The sequence below is a fragment of the Drosophila bipectinata genome, chromosome 2L, assembly GCF_030179905.1.
Source record: "Drosophila bipectinata strain 14024-0381.07 chromosome 2L, DbipHiC1v2, whole genome shotgun sequence".
NCBI lineage: Eukaryota > Metazoa > Arthropoda > Insecta > Diptera > Drosophilidae > Drosophila > Drosophila bipectinata.
This window is the reverse complement of record NC_091736.1, coordinates 2,537,539-2,554,557: the sequence shown is the minus strand read 5'-3', so window position 1 is coordinate 2,554,557 and position 17,019 is coordinate 2,537,539. Positions and strand designations below refer to the sequence as shown.

At 42.2% G+C, this 17,019-nt stretch overlaps 2 protein-coding genes across 3 annotated transcripts in view; one reads left to right on the top strand and one right to left on the bottom strand.

Moving 5' to 3' along the window:
• The first annotated feature begins 666 nt into the window (after positions 1-666).
• Positions 667-1,379, top strand: LOC108124352 (uncharacterized). Its single transcript, XM_017239967.3, has 2 exons — positions 667-1,079; positions 1,219-1,379. The coding sequence occupies exons 1-2, from the start codon at positions 779-781 to the stop codon at positions 1,236-1,238; spliced, it is 321 nt and encodes a 106-aa protein (XP_017095456.1). The 5' UTR covers positions 667-778; the 3' UTR covers positions 1,239-1,379.
• Positions 1,380-5,936: 4,557 nt separating this feature from the next.
• Positions 5,937-17,019, bottom strand: part of Shawl (Shaw-like) — a 40,053-nt gene continuing 28,970 nt past the window's right edge. Inside the window, exons 4-12 of one of the 2 annotated variants that reach the window (XM_043212673.2) lie at positions 14,320-14,452; positions 14,078-14,257; positions 13,496-14,017; positions 13,146-13,442; positions 12,800-13,009; positions 12,461-12,731; positions 10,469-10,840; positions 7,409-7,513; positions 5,937-6,550 (exon numbers count right to left, since the gene is read on the bottom strand). In XM_043212673.2, the coding sequence (XP_043068608.1) occupies positions 5,937-6,550; positions 7,409-7,513; positions 10,469-10,840; positions 12,461-12,731; positions 12,800-13,009; positions 13,146-13,442; positions 13,496-14,017; positions 14,078-14,257; positions 14,320-14,452 (2,704 nt within the window). The remainder of the gene's footprint in view (positions 6,551-7,408; positions 7,514-10,468; positions 10,841-12,460; positions 12,732-12,799; positions 13,010-13,145; positions 13,443-13,495; positions 14,018-14,077; positions 14,258-14,319; positions 14,453-17,019) is intronic. The other variant, XM_070277360.1, reaches the window with a different exon arrangement.

The following is a 17,019-nucleotide window of genomic DNA, read 5'->3' as shown; positions in this document are numbered from 1 at the left end:
CAGGCACTTTCACTTGCCCCGACGCCAATGGCTTTGATAGATTCAAGTTCGCAGTCGGACGCCAGGTAGGTCATTCATCACTCCTCCCAACCCCCCCACGAAGGACTCTAAAGGAGGCGGTCTTGGCTTGTTTTTGGCACACTCTCCGGAGGACAACGAACAAGGCCCAGACCCAAGTCTGTTCATGCGGTACATTGACATGGTCATAGCTGGTGGTATCGGTGTGATGGTGTAACGATTTAATTTTGATTAATTGCGGTAAATGTTATGTTAATTTGTTGGCACTTTTTTGGATGGCTGCCGATGCCAAAGCCTGCCATCTCCCTGCCAGCCAGCCGCCTGTCTGTCTGCCTGTCGACTGATTTTAGATAAGCGCGTAATGCGAGGCTATTAGTGGGCGGGTCGGTAAACTAATTTTCTCTCGAATCCTGTCACACACCAGAGGGACTATGCGTGTGCACAAGGATTTGTATGGGTTGACAAACACTAATTAATTGCAATACATGCATAATGAGTTCGGCTTTGGAGGGTCTTCTCTCTGTTGGTTAGTCTCCTGCTGATGATTGGAGAAGGCTAATTACTCAGGGGCTGTCAGTCATGTTTCAACAAAGTGGGTCCTGAAACACAGTAGACTTTTAAAGACATTTCAGTGAAATTTAAACCATAAAATTCAATTGAACTAGTATAACAGTCACAAGACGAAGTAAATTTTTTTACGAAATATATTTCGGAATTATTTTATAAACTTTAAAAAATAATAAAACCGAAATATCTTTAAATGGATATCATTGCCGTGACTATTGCTGCGTTTTTCCAATTCCTGGGCTTCGCCTTCTTCTTTGTCCAGCCGAAGGATTGCTGTTCGCCGTCTCCGATCCTGGGCAGCTGGCTCTTCTTGTTGGCAACTTTAAGATTCCTCTGGGATGTCAGCATTATTTCGAGACGCTTTATCCCTTGTAACCGGATCTGGCAACTGGTGGTCGAGACTATAAGTACCATCTTCGTGGCTGAGATAGCAACCATTATCATATGGTGTGGAATAGAGCGGTTCCTCTATGGGCTGATTGAAGACTTCCTCGGTAAGAGCTGCACCGGCTGCGACCCCTCGCCTCACATTTATTGGGTTTCCGGTCTGGTTACCAGCTTGGCTGGAGGGACAGTCTTATGGTTTGTCCTGGAAGCCACCGACAGTACCTTCTACATCCAGTTGTTCTTCAGGCTCCTGCGGACCAACCTGAACAACTCGATTCGAATGATGCGTTGCTTCTTCAAGTTAAGCCAGGTGAGGCGTCGATCCCCTCATTGCCCAGTCCCAGCACCTCGATGTCCGGCTCCAAGGCCATCTTCATATCGTACTTTCAGGATGCCTCACAAACGTGCTCCAGACTGTAAGCCACCGCCAAATTGCCGCCCAAGACATGAGGGTGGACGGCAAAGTCCAGAAAGAACCCCAGGTGTCATCAGTAGTATTTTTTTTAACCAGCAACCCAACAACTAAATTTAAGGTTCCAAAAATGTAATTTACTTTCAAAAATACTATGCCTATGAAAAATGTATATACATATGTACACTCTTATGAAGAAAGAAAAAACAAAAACACTCACCAAGAACTTGTCCGTATTATTCATCGAAGAGCGCATTTCTCATGCGCCCCGCCAGGCCAGGCCATAACAAACACTCACTGCGCTGGAAAATACTTATACACAAAGCCAAGCTGGAAATGAATAAAAATGGGCGTGTCAGAGGAGTTGCAGACAATCAGGGAACACATTTGGGGATTGCCATGCATTTCTAGACAGCAATCGCCGCCATATGCTAACTTTGATTACTTCTTCTGGCTTTTATCGCATCCCCTTATCCAGTCTCTGCCATTTCCCATTTCCCCGAAATAGAAGGCAGCTGGCAGAGAAAAAATAGAAGGCGAAGGGAAAAAATTGTATTTCATTTTCCAGGGCTTGGGCCTGGGCCTGCCATTTCGGAACCGGATATGCGACATTTTATCAAGTCGAGCATAAATCAACAGCTTACGCTGGATTTCATCTCGAGAGATGGGTAAGTTTTATTCTGCCCGAGTCACACTTACTTTGTTGTTCCCGCATGTTTCAAACTGGCAAATAATTTATTTTGCATAAATTTGCCAGCACTTAACGTGGCAGATCTACGCCGCACACCTATGAGGACACCAAGGAAGCCAAGCCCCCACAATCTCAATCTCCGGCCGGAGAAGAGCACGAAATATGTTCCGTGTGCGGGTCACACTGAATTATGCCATCTAATTTGTCTGCAGGCAGGTGGTGCTCATTAATCTTGCGCTCGCTTATGAGCGGTGTTGCTTCACCGCTTCACTACCTCTCCCCTCCAGGCCTCCATTGCCAGCGTTTTTCCCTCTTTTTTTTCCAGCCGTACTGCTTTAGCACACTCCTGGGAGCCGGGACTGCAGATAAGCCCCGCCCTTGCAGCGAGCTCACGTATCCGGCTTGTGATTTCCTTTGCCCGCTTCAATGCCATATAATACCCTTTGCATGTAGGGGAGATTGGGCTTGGTTAGTTTCTTTATTAGTCGGTGACTTTTTTGATTTTTTTCAATGAAACTTTTTTAGTCTTCTCTAAGGAATCTTTTCTTGAAAAAAGACAACAGTGCGTATGAGTAACATAACTTGGTATGTGTGCTTAGGACATCAGTGCGTATGAGTAATATATGAGTCATAATTTATATAAAGTATATAATATTGAGTAAAATGAAAGAAATAACATTATTTTCTTGAAATAAAAATCAAAATTAAATATTGAACGTATTTTAAAAAAGAGTATCCCTTATTCTAACCAATTTGTTGAATTTTAAACACCTTGGCCCGCATAGTTGGCCACCTTAATGCTTAATGGATTTGCGCTTTGATGTGCCAACTGCGTGTACGTGTATCAAAATCGTATTGTGCCATACATGTGTGTAGATGTGAGTGTGTATTTCGGCCTGGTTGTAAGTGGTTAAGTGTCTATATTAGACGCCATCACTTGCAGTTTCCCATTTGTGGGCGCACGTGGGTATTTTTTGGGCCGTGCTTTTTGGGCCATTTTACTGCAGAGGTGGCAGGCATAAATTTCCCTCTAAATGGCCTTATGAGGGCGGCCTCAAAGCTGATCCCCTGTTTATGGCCATGCCAAATGAAAAGTGAGTGCGAGTCGGAGCCGCATTTTCCCATTCAGATTGGTTGCTCCTACCTCCGGTCGGCTCTTTAAATTAAAAATCCTGCCCATGGCTGCTGTGTGGGCGGCCCTGAAATTGAATTTCCTCCTCGTCCCGGTTTGATTAGCATAAAATGTTCTACGTGTCTTGGTCGGCCTGGAAAATTTGATGATGATGCCCTTGTAGAAGCGGAGTAAAAGTCATTGAAATTTGAATGCTTTTCCAAAGAGTTTTTTATTTTTATTTCTGTTAAAATTGGAATTTTTCACACACCACAATGTTGTTCTTAATATGTTATTAGCCATTCGAGGACCTCATTTATATTTTTTTTGTTATTTCTTTTCAACATTTAAAAATTCGCTTTGTTTGTAAATGGGTTTTTTGTTTTTGGTTTCTTTTTTTCACACGTTACTTACAATAAATGTTATAGAAATGTATCCATTTCCACTTCATTTCGACATTTAGGTAATCAAATGGAGTTTACTTTGAAATTAGTTATATACACTCAGAGTTTAGCTTGAAAATTGTTTTAATTCATTTTTTGTTCAGCCGGATTCCTGTTGCCTGCCGCGTGGTGGGTGATTTCATTCAAAAGGTTTAATATTTTCTATAGAATTGGATTTTCCATGAACTTTCTTCTCTCAATGTCCGGACTAAACTATGTTGTTTGCTAGGCAAAATTTTAATATTAGTTTCACTGGTGTTTTTCAAACTAACTTTTAATATTGAAACAATTTTCATTTCAATGATCATTGGCCTGCTGTAGCTTAATTTATTCAAAAAGTAAATCGTTTAACTTGTTTTGTTTTTTATGCAAATTTTATCTTTTTTGAAATAACATTTTCGTTTTATCTTCTTTGTTTCAGAGCTGTCCTAATTTTAAAACTTTTGGTTTTGTAATTTTAGAAATTATTTGATTTTTATCTAAATTGAACAGTATTTAAAGCAACATTTTCATATACAATAAAGAATCTATTTTAAAAATAGGAAAAAAACAATAGAATCGGCAAGCCGATGCAACGAATACCCTTACATAATATTTTCTAGAAATTGGTAAATATTGAACAATTTAATTTGAGTTACTTACGGAATTAAGACTAAATTTATAACGATACACACTCAGACCAACAGATTTGATTATACTGACAAAATAGCATTATTAACCATTTACCACCATCATTTGTTGGCTTGTAGTCTCTATACTAACATTATTTCACACTCACTTATGACTTTTAATTAATAAATTTTAAACACTCATTTACATAAGAATTGGAATGAAACATTTCGCCTGTTGGTTAATCTCTTAGCACATCTAAGAAAACTATAAGTATTGGACCAAAAATTACCATTGAACCTTATTTGAAGTCGTCTCTATTTTCACTTTTTGTGTTTTTTTTCTTTTCTATTTTTTCTCATAATTAAATATTTACAGCTTCTTGCGTTTTCCGACCATAAATTAATAAATTACCATTCATAGGAATAAATGTCGAAGAAAACTTGGCATACATAGTAGCGACCACAAAATACTATTTACAAGGTGAACCACACGCACGCACACACCATTATCTATGTATTTCCGAGGAAGGATTCCCACCCAAGGACATTTTAGTTTTTTGGCAGTCGCCGTCTTTTGTGTTTCTGTGTGTGGGTGTGTGCGACTTGTCGACATAGTTTTTGCTCGCAAGTTCATTGAAATGGTGGCAGTCAATGTGTCAGATAAACATGCCCGGTGACACTTTTCGCCATGATTCAGGGTCTGATCCGGGAAATGGAGCACGAGAGAGTCGAGAAATGTATAGTTGGCCATGCAAGTTTTGTCCTTAAGACTTTGGACAATAAACACCTTGATGTGTCAGCCACAGGATCGAAGGATTCATGGGGGACTGTGGGTGTGGGGGGGACTAGGGATATCGCTGCTTGGCTGCACACAAGTGGTCACATTTATATGGACGATATGTTTGCTTTGTATGCGGGTATGCTGCTCCGCTCTTCCGTAACTTCTGTCTCTTCTGTCGCTCTTTGTTTGCAAAATGGCCGGACTCCGACAGAATTCCGGACGTGCCCGGCTGCATAAGAAAACACACACAGACTGTGTGTGTGTGTGTGTACAGCACACTGTCAATGGCAGTTGTCAACATGACAGTTATAAGGACACTGATACAAATGTTACGGATGTTTGTCTTGGCCAGACAAGAAATGTTATTTGTCGCCGGGAGCAGAGATTGATTAAAACACTTGATAAATGAGTCCTGCAAATGGATTTCCCACCAAAAAATATACAAAATTGTTGCAGTAAGGAATTAAATGAGAAAGGCAGTGATTTAGTGGCTAAATTTTAAATTATTTTGTTCTCAAAATATTAAAGTGGCAGCTTTATAGACTCACTCACTGGGAAGCTTTGTTTTCGTTAGAAATTTTAAGCATTTAATATTTTAAAGGTGTTGAAGTTTAGGAAAATATAAAATAGGATATTTAAAATATTTTCTGTTAAATAGGAAATAAACGTCCTTCATTTACCGACTCAAGATTTTGAAAAGTCTATTTCATAATTTACTAAAACTAAACCTGGCAAGACCAAAAGATTTGAAACTTTTCAAAAATTTGTGCTTCACTGACCTAAGAAAGTGTTTAGTTTTCTTCAGAATTAAGTTTTCATAAACACCTAACACGAGACACTCACACAATACACAAACTTTAACACTTTATCCTTAAACATTTATTCCTATCCTTTCAATTTTCTGGCTTCAGGTGCTTAGTGCGTGGGCCCGATGTAGATCCCGCCCAGACTGTCGCCACTATCGCCGCCCACACAGCTGCCATCTCCGTCGTCGTTGTCCTCCTCACCGCCGTCGAGCAGCCCACCGATCGGAATGGCTCCTGTTCCCTGGCCGCAGGATCCGTTGTTGGTGGTGCCGCCTTCGTAGGTGTCACTGTCCTCCACCAGGCAGCAATCGCCGCAGTCGTCCGTCGAGGAGTTCACTTCGTCGCTGAGATCGTCTAGGAGGGTCACCTTCGGTCCCCGCAGCTCGTCTGGGCAGCCCAAGGCGGAGGCCACCGAGATCTTGATGTTGCAGTTCGTGGAGGCGTGGCAGGCATGGGCGTGCGGTATGGGCTGCTGAATCGTGGCCACCTGACCGCCGGTGTGTGAGGCCCGGAAACTCAGGTTCGGAGTCCGCTGGCCCATGCTGGCCATTCCCGGTGGCATCTGGGTGTGCGTCATACTCAAGGTGGGTGGGACACTCAGTACAGCCGCACCACCGCCACCACCACCTGCCGTTTTGTGGGCGTGGCTCGTGTACATTAGCTGGTGCGTATCGGAGGCCAAGTTGTGGGCGGTCAGCTGCAGGGGATGCTGATCCTTGCGCTCTGCCAAGTGGAAGAAAAGAGGAGAGAAAAGGTGGCTACTGTAAGCACTCCAATTTGTAAAGTATCTGAAGAATGCGGATGCGAATGCGGAAGAGGACACGGAAGCGGAAGTGCATTCGAGGACATGTCAGCGATTGGTTTATCGCCCGGCATTGTGCAGGCATCTGTAAAGGATTCGAGTGAATGAACGAGCTGAGAGCACTTCGCGTCCTTTCCCACTTCCGCCTGTCACACATTTTTCCAACCAAAATAAATTAAAACAAGTGAAGATGAGAAATACCCTTGATAAGTTTCAATTTAGTAATTACTTTTAGGATTCACAAATTCTCCTGAAAATAGTTCTTTACTGAAGTAAGAAAGATCTGATAGTATATTTGAATGGATTTAATTAAAAAATGAAGTATACGTAGCAGCAGTTTAGTCCTCAAACAAGTTACTTTCCTTAAAAAACAAGGATGGTTTTTATAAAATAATTTTTAACAGTTTTTTTTTAATAAAAAAACTATTTATATTTTTTACTCTATACAATTGTAAACTGCCCACATTTTGAACATGTTGATAACCCCTTTTAAGAATTACAAACTCGAGCAGAAATTTCAATTGCCCCTCCACAGGGTGCTCGAAACTTTCCAGTGACACCCGGCCATAGTCCTCTGTCGGACCATTGTCCTGGCCATACAATGGCTCTCAAACTATAGTGGGTGTATGGCTACAAGTGGGTTCAACTGTGTGGGCATCACCTTTTCCGGCAGCCCATCACCTCTCGCCCCTCACGCAATTATCTGTCCGTAAAACTTTCAACCAAAACGGGAGACGGAGGCCACGGAGGCCCCCATGGCTAACCCATCATCAACTCACCAAGGGGGGCCAGGAGTTTCGGCTGTAGCGGCAGCATAAAGTCGTGGCCCGTCGTCGCCGCCCGAGGCTGCAGGCTCTGCACCGCCGGCACGCTCAAATAGTCCGCTGCAAAGTCAGAGGAGGTGGCCGGAAAGGCCGTGGAAATGCGTTAGTGCCGTCGCTGCAAACGGTGGCCAAGTCAAGGCAAGGCAAAAGTTTCCCCAGCGCAAAAAAAAAATAAAGAAAATAAACAAAAGAAAAACAAACACGAATGTAGGGAAAGAAAAAATATATAAAAAGTGAATGGCAACCCAAAAGGGTCGGGGGTTTACAAAACTTTAAAAAGGCACGCAACAAAAATGTTCTTTGCTTCATAGCTTCTTGGAAAAAAGTTTGCGGCAAGACACCAAAAAAAAGTGTAAAGTTGTGAAATCATTTTTAATATTTCTATAGACATAAATGGTTCTACGAAAAAGGAAGCTCAAAAAACAGGACATGACAACTTTTAAATTACAATTGGAGATAAAAGTCAATGTCACAAAGTATAAGGGAAGAAATACTATACAAGAGCTTAAGTCACACACTTAGCTAAGAACTAAGAACTAAACTAGTCTTAAGCTTAAAAACATCAAAAGTCAAACATCTAAAACTTAACCAATTTTAAGTTGTGTATTTTTAATTTTTATTGAACAAACAATCCATCAAAGTGCCATCTTTTCTGACAAACTTTCACCTAAAATTGACAAGCTCTGTGAAGTTGAGTTGTTCTTTCCTTAGTAAACATCAGGAAGACTCCAAAAGTATTTAACTTTAACCGTCTGTGTCTGTGCCATTGGAGCAAGTTTAAATATTAAAATTAATTAACGCGAGCTCTGGCCAGGTGAGTAAAGGTATGCCGTACCAATTGGTGGTGCTACAAAAAAATGCAAAGAAATTGCACGGCCAGCTCACCGTAGAAAGGGTTGGGGTTACGCCAGCCAGATGCCTGTGGGAGGGCGAATTTTAAAAAGCATCGGCACCCACGCCGACTTTAATTGAAATTCCTGGCTGTCGGCCTGCTGTTGGCATGCACTTTTGCCCCACTGCGGCCATAAATTGTTCTCGGCTGCGTTCTCCTCTCACGGCTGTGAGTTTGGCGTTTAATGACCACTAGAAGGTCCTAGAAGTAAGACTTTAGCGCACTGCCAGAGCTCCTGCAGCAACCTGGCCTGCTAATGATTTAGTTGCCATTTTTGTGACCCGCCTTCTGCATGCGAAAGTGAGGAAAAGAAAGCCTTTCCCTCGGGCGTAAAGCCTTGGCATAATGCAAAGCTGCTTTGTATTTGTGGGGGGAGCACACCCGTGCCAAATGTTAGCGTTCCTGCATTTCCGGCAAACATAGAAATGTCATTTGCCCCGTCTCCGAACGTGCCAAAGAATGCAACACTTTTAAACTTCTTTTATTATCCTTTTTTTTTGTGCAGGGAAATGGAGGAGGTTGTGTTTTTTAAGCGGCTTATGAAAAGTTTTGTTACGCGGGACGGAGCTTTTGAAATAACAACACATTTTAGTACAAAAGTATTTAATAATTATGGTTATTTTGACACTTTCTGTGTTAAAATAACAAATGAAATGTCGCTTGTATTTTTTTAGATCAATATATTACGTATACGACCCATAAACCACAGTTTACCACTTTTTACTTAAAAAGTTTTACGTCTAATTTTATTCTTACTTATTTATACTTATTATTTATTAAAAAAAAAAGATTTAAAGTTTCTGTATAAAATTTAAACTTTTAATAAATGACTTTCTAAAACTAAACAAGAAAGTTGTTAAAGCTTCTCATATAACTACGTTGTTATTAATAGTTAAAAAATCCGACCAAGTTTTTGCATTAACCTTTATGGGTATTTTTTCTTTTAACACTTCCTGTTAAAGTTCGCATCCCCTGAAATCCTTTAGCGAAACAAGCAAGCAAGTTCAGCTAAGCAAGTTTAAACTTTCGACTGGATTTCCTTTCTGCACTCTTCACAATCTTACAAGTGGCTCAAGAAATTAATCGCCTTGAGAGCCGCAAACTGCTTTCCGTTTCCCACCTCCTTTTTAGTGGTCAAAAGGCAAAAGAAAAAAAAAAGTATAAAAGTCGAGGTTCGAGCTTGCACACTTGAGCTTTTGTGGCTTTAATTAAAATGCACATCATGCAGAAATTTTTCCTGACCAGGTCCCTCACATTATATTCTTTTTTTTCTCGTATGCCCCGACAGGTTTTTCCTTTTCATATTTTTACACTTTTCATTTTTTGAGCGATTTTCCAGTGCTTTGGTGGACGGCAAATGGAAAAAGTTTTTCAATTTGTTTGGCGATAAATGAACTTTATTTCTATATATGTTGAAGTGCTTAGATTGTGCATATAAATGTTTTTCTTTTTCGGTGAGGGAGTGTGTGAGCGGCCATTTTGAAATATGACATAAAAAGGATTTTCGGCTAGCATAATAAAATTGTAATTAAAGTTAAATGCCCAAAATAAAAAGGAGTTTCCAAAAGCTTTTAATATGCAAATAAACATAAAAAGTTTTTCCTTATTTTTTTCGTTTTGTGTTTGTTGCAGGCGAGCTCTTTTATTGACTGACTGACTCGGAGTGACAAAGTTATGGCGTTTGGGCAGAATTTATAGCATGCGATAAATTTTAACAAGCCAAGGGTGAAGTGACACGGCGGAGATGTGGGTGTAATGGCTCACCCATAGGACTAATTGTAGCAAACACATAAACCATCTTATGCAGACATTAAAGGGGAAATTATACAGAGAAAAGGGGGTGTATATATATTTTTTTTTAAATTAAATCAAAGTCATAGGAAAGGGATTTCTTATAAAAATACTTATTTCACTTATTTTAATAAAATTCATATTAATTTTAAATATAATTAAATATTTATTTTATATTTTCTCAGTGCATTTCAAGACATAAAAAGGCAAATGGTTAACAAGCATTTCTACATGTGCAGCATGCCAAGACCAGGACGAAGACAGGACAAGAGAGACAGGAGAGAAAGTGAGAAAGAAATGGGGAATGACACAAGACAAGGAACAACACTTACAACTGATGAATGAGGGACCGGCGGGTGCGGCTGCGGCGGCTACGGCGGCTGTGGCAGCGGCTGCCGAGGCAGCTGAGCCGGTGAGCGATGCCGGCGATGACGTCATCGCCCCCAAACCCAACCCAGACCCCGACATGGTCCCGGCAACGGCATGGGCATGGGCATGGGCGTGGCCATGGGCATGGCCGTGACTATGGGCGGGCGGGTGATGCGAAAGCGTGGGCGGAGGCTGGAGCATAGGCACTTGGTAGGTCATTGCCGACATGGCCGTCGGATCGGCACTCGGAATCGGAATCGTCGGCATCGTCGTTGTCCTCGGTGGCGCAGAATGGTGCAGGCCAATGACATTGACGCCGTTCACGTTCACGGTGCCTGCCGCGGTTGCCACGGTTGCACGATTGCAGTTTCAACATCGGACGGATGCAGTTACATTTACATACACATATACGACACACGCATACGTGGACATGTCGTTACACCAACACACACAAGGTAACAAAGTACAAAAATACAATATATACCAACCATTAAAATATAAAAACAATTTACATAATTTAGGAACAATAGAAACACCAAAAGGGGGATATCGAGAAGAAGGGCGATGAATAAAAATATTTTCAATTTTGAATACAGCCACAAAAAAACACGAATCAATACGAATAAATGACTAAGCACTCAGCTTTTTAGTTAAATTGATTAAAAATGTATTAAAAATTAATATATAAATGAAAGGATAATTTTTTACAATAAGCCAATAAGTAAATAAAGTACACCCATTATTTCCTTGAATTAAGGCCAATATATTTATTTCATAAAATTATTAATTTTTATTTTAAAAAGGGTTTTAATCAAATAATAAATATATATTAAAAAAGCCTTTCAATTTCTACTGAACGATAGCATGATATTTTATGTGAGTTAATATTTAAGAACTTGTGGCTAAGAAACCTCAAATACCCATATGAACTTGGCTTAAACTGTTTGAATACGAATGCCTTACCATAAATTGTAGCCTTTCAACTTGTTTCTTCAATACTTAGTAAACAATCTGGATTATCCCTGACCAATTCGGATATTAATGTACTCAGCAGGACTCTGTTAATTCAACTGACTAAGAAGTAGGGCCCTTTGAAGGCAGCACTGAAACGATTATAAATCCTTGTACGACATTAAATTTATAACCTTTCAATGAACTTGAAATTGCTCCGCAATTGCAGTGGCTATGAGCTATGAGCCATGAGCTAAGAGCTAAGAGGATAGTGGCAAGTCTTGTCGTTGGTTGAGTGCATATATCTACTTAAATCCTTTCGGCCCTGGGGGCTGCATCGTCATTATCATTCAGGCCACTCGCTCGCATGTGGTTAAGAGGTCCCCGGCCCTATGCTGCCTTCGGTGCTTTTGAATAATCAGTAAAATGGAAATTTACCACATGAAACTACCCTACCCCAGGGGGGTCTCGGAGACAACCCCCCGGGGGCTATGGGGGCTAATGCTAAATGCTAAATAACAGCTGACTCGTTCAGTGAAGGGTGCATAAATAATAAAATAATTAAACAAGAAATTGAATGAAATTAGTTTGGCCCCAGGAGCGAGGGAAAAGCTATGGCAAGAGCTCTCAGCATTTGAATTTCTGTGTGAGTGTGTGTCTGTTGCATATATGTATGGTATATATCTTTGTTTATGTATAAGTGTGGTATATGGTGTATATGCTGTGTGTGTTTCATCTTGGTCTGTGGCGTTATCTGAGGCAGCTCTAAACATCTGCAGGCCAAAAAATAAAGCAACAAAACCGAAAATAAATTTTATAAAATACCAAATAGAGAGATAGAATAGCAGATAATGGTCGATCTATCCGACCTTATGAATACCCTTTACTAAGAATATTCTTTTAAACATTTAGTTAAATACTGGTAGTGTCCTATTTGGGTTTTCAGAACTAATACGCCATAATCCTTGTAAAGAGCATTAAAAACAAACATCTGCTGGACTCACCTATTTTCGCGCCACCAAATGCATCCTTGAACATGGGCGATGCTGCTGCTGGGTGGCCCATCGCATGACCCCCAATTCCCCCACCACCTCCTGGCCCGGGACCACCCCCAGCTCCACTACCGCCAGCTCCACCCACCAATCCCGGCACAGTGGGTGGCGTCTGTTTAATGGCATTCGTTCGCCCGCGGTGCGGGACAGTGGGCTCCCGTTTGCGGCGCGGCTGCTCCACGGGCAGGACCCGACGACGCTTCTTGGGCAGCTTGGATCGGGCCTGGGAATTGGTAGCAAAACTCGGGTAAACATGGTGTGAAAATATGTAGCTTCGATGGCCCAACAAACCTGAGTATGCGAGTAGAACATGGAGAAGTTGCTGACGATAACTGGCACTGGCAGGGCAATGGTCAGCACACCGGCGAGGGCACAGAGGGCGCCCACAAACATGCCCGGATAGGTCTTGGGCGCCACATCGCCGTAGCCCACTGTGGTCATAGTCACAATGGCCCACCACAGACCCAAGGGAATGCTCTTGAATTGGTTGTCCGGGTTGTCCTGCGAACGAGAACAGGATATTGCTTTTATTATTTTAATTACTTTCCTGCGGTTGCTAAATTATTCTCACACATTTATTGACCGCAATTTTACCCATCCAGAGTTTTTATTTAATTTATTATTTATTTAAGCTAACCTGGAGTTTCTCGGCATAGTAGGCCAGACTGGCAAAGAACACAATGCCCAGGACGAGGAAGAAAACCAGAAGGGTCAGCTCCTTGGCAGAGGCCTTGAACGTGTGGATGAGGATTCGCAGACCTGGCGAGTGCCGCGTCAGCTTAAACAGTCGCATTATCCGGACGATTGAGAAGGCCTCCAGGAGACCTGTGTACTCCCCCATGCGCTGCATTACGTCCGTATAGAAGCTCAATGTGGCCGTAAAGTCGATTATGTTTACCGGCGACTTTATGAACTGCCAGAGATTGGGCGATACCTGATAGGATGGTTGGTTAGTGGTTTGTTTTGGCCATGGTTTTAGGTACTTACTATTAGCCTGATGATGACCTCGATGAAGAACCAGACGTTGCACACCAGCTCCACGTAGAAGAAGGCCTCGTGGGGCTGGCCGTACGTTTCGATCCACCCGTGCTTCCTTCTCCCGTTGTGGCCCAGGAGCTGCTGCTCTATGAACTCGTTCAGACTGCTCCCGTTCACGTCCCGTCTCAGCCGCTGCCGCTGCCCCCCCTTGATGGTGGCAATGGGCGTGGCCTGGCCGGGGGCGGTGAAGTTGCTGCTACTATAGCTGGTGTAGTTGGTGACGCGAAAGGTGGGCCCGATGCTGCCGCTCGGCGGCGTTATGCTGTGCTGATGGTACTGGTGCGTCTGTGGCGGAGGTGGGGGCTCTCCCATCGGATCGTGACCGTGGGGCAGGCCACCTGCTGTTCCCGAGCCGGGGCCGTGGCTGCCGTCGGCTGAGGTGGGCAGGTCCACGCGGAAGCCGGGGTGGGTCTTCAGGCAGAATGATATCACAGAAACAAATATAAAGAAAACCGACATGCCAGCAACGATCTAACAGAACAAATAGTTATTAAAAGGCGTAATTGGTAGTTGAAAGGTAAGTCAAGTCACCTTGGCACCCGTGGAACTCGAGGGCTCATCGAACATGGCCCAAATCTTGGGTTTCAGACGCTGCCAACAGTTAAGCTCGCCATTGCTCAGTGCCTCTTCAAAGCCAAAAAGTCGAGCTATCTGCTCCTCCGTGGGCTTTTCATTTTCAATATCTAGCTTATCTAATATGGCTAAGGTGTTCTACAAAATATTTAATATATTTTTAAAATATTTAAGTAGAAGAGGACGCAGTTGAAACTTACTTGCGTATCGCGATGTATGCTATAGGTCGACCAACAGCATGGCTCTACCTGGTTTGAATCGAGGCCCCAGAATTCCAGTTCCTCCTCGAAAAGAGGTCCACACACGTCAGTTGGATAATGCAGTTTTCCAGTTCTAAGGATTTAAAATTAAATAAAGTTAAAGTTATTCAGGCTCTTAGAATCTCATTAAGTCGCCGTAATTAAGCTCTAAGAATTTTGTGGCTAAACGTCGACAGCCCCCCTGGGCGTCTGGAGCTGTCTAAACAAATTCATGGACTTCGAAATGCACGCAGTGACCTTAAACATCAGGCTGTATAATATTATGGTCGAAACGGCACGTCTGGAATTGCGGCTGCAAATTGCACAACCGAAAAGACACAAAGACTGGGTGTGGAGCTATGAGAACGGTTCGTTTCACTTGCGTATGCATGGCAGGTAAGTGGGTGGATGCCCATGCACCTGGTGGAGAAAAAGACATGGTCATAGCCCGCCTGCACCCGGACCTCTTAACCCTTCGTGCCAACCCTGGGAATATTCATAATGCTGCTCGGCCATTGTTCCGTTCTCTTGGCCATGTGCAACAATTTTTGATGCCCTCGTTGTTGCTGTGCGAGTGTGGGGGAGTGTGTGTGCAAATTGCAGTAAATGGCTGCAAGGGAGTTCCGGAAAATAGTGGGATTTTTGGCCAGGGAAGGCAGCTGTGGCTTGAGTGGGTCGGTCGTCCTTGTCCACAGTTGTTGGCCAACTTGTAATGCCATATCAGCTGCCGGACAGCTGCCGAGTGTGGGACGAGTCCTTGGCTGCATTTATTTTTGGATGATATCTTCACTCCGCCCCATTGCTGCCACCACCATCCCTTTGAATATACATATATATTTTTTGTGTGAGTGCCACGTGTTCACATCCTGAATGTCCTTTACTTTTTTTTGGAGGAGCCCAACATATTTGGCGTTACTTTTTTGCTTCCTCCTGCTGGCCGCGCTTTTGTGCTTGTTAAAATCATTACGTACCCAGATTGAATGGCAAAAAATCTTATAAAACAAGAAAGGAAAGCGGAGCCGAAATTCATATACTCTTGCAGCTAAGATTGGATATTTATCGCGAAAACCGCATAAAGTAAGCCGATCCTTATTTAATTATGAAACCAATTTATTGAAATAAATGGGCCACAGTGATGGCTATATCTTTCCCAATTCTCAACCGATTCTCAAGCGGAGTACCTTAAACGATTTCTATACCGATTTTTCACCATTCTGCATCAAAATCCTGAGACAAAATATTTTTTAGATTTTTTGTCCATTTTTGTGATGGGATCCCTTGAAAATGGGGATTTTTCTTATATGGCCCACAGGGATAGCTGTATCTTTCCCAATTCTCATCCGATTCTCAAGCGGAGTATCTTAAACGATTTCTATACCGATTCTCCACCATTCTGCGTCAAAATCCTGAGACAAAATATTTTTTAGATTTTTTGTCCATTTTTGTGATGGGATCCCTTGAAAATGGGGTTTTTTCTTATATGGCCCACAGGGATAGCTGTATCTTCCCCAATTCTCATCCGATTCTCAAGCGGAGTACCTTAAACGATTTCTAGACCGATTCTCCACCATTCTGCATCAAAATCCTGAGACAAAATATTTTTTAGATTTTTTGTCCATTTTTGTGATGGGATCCCTTGAAAATGAGGTTTTCCCCTATATGGGCCACAGTGATGGCTATATCTTCCCCAATTCTCATCCGATTCTCAAGCGGAGTACCTTAAACGATTTCTATATTGATTCTCCACCATTCTGCATCAAAATCCAGAGACAAAATATTTTTTAGATTTTTTGTCCATTTTTGTGATGGGATCCCTTGAAAATGAGGTTTTCCCCTACATGGCCCACAGGGATAGCTGTATCTTCCCCAATTCTCATCCGATTCTCAAGCGGAGTACCTTAAACAATTTCTATACCGATTCTCCACCATTCTGCACCAAAATCCTGAGACAAAATATTTTTTAGATTTTTTGTCCATTTTTGTGATGGGATCCCTTGAAAATGAGGTTTTCCCCTACATGGTCCACAGTGATGGCTATATCTTCCCCAATTCTCATCCGATTCTCAAGCGGAGTACCTTAAACGATTTCTATACCGATTTTTCACCATTCTGCATCAAAATCCTGAGACAAAATATTTTTTAAATTTTTTGTCCATTTTTGTGATGGGATCCCTTGAAAATGGGGTTTTCCCCTATATGGGCCACAGTGATGGCTATATCTTCCCCAATTCTCATCCGATTCTCAAGCGGAGTACCTTAAACGATTTCTATATTGATTCTCCACCATTCTGCATCAAAATCCAGAGACAAAATATTTTTTAGATTTTTTGTCCATTTTTGTGATGGGATCCCTTGAAAATGAGGTTTTCCCCTACATGGCCCACAGGGATAGCTGTATCTTCCCCAATTCTCATCCGATTCTCAAGCGGAGTACCTTAAACAATTTCTATACCGATTCTCCACCATTCTGCACCAAAATCCTGAGACAAAATATTTTTTAGATTTTTTGTCCATTTTTGTGATGGGATCCCTTGAAAATGAGGTTTTCCCCTACATGGTCCACAGTGATGGCTATATCTTCCCCAATTCTCATCCGATTCTCAAGCGGAGTACCTTAAACTATTTGTAGATCGATTCTCCACTATTCTGCATCAAAATCCA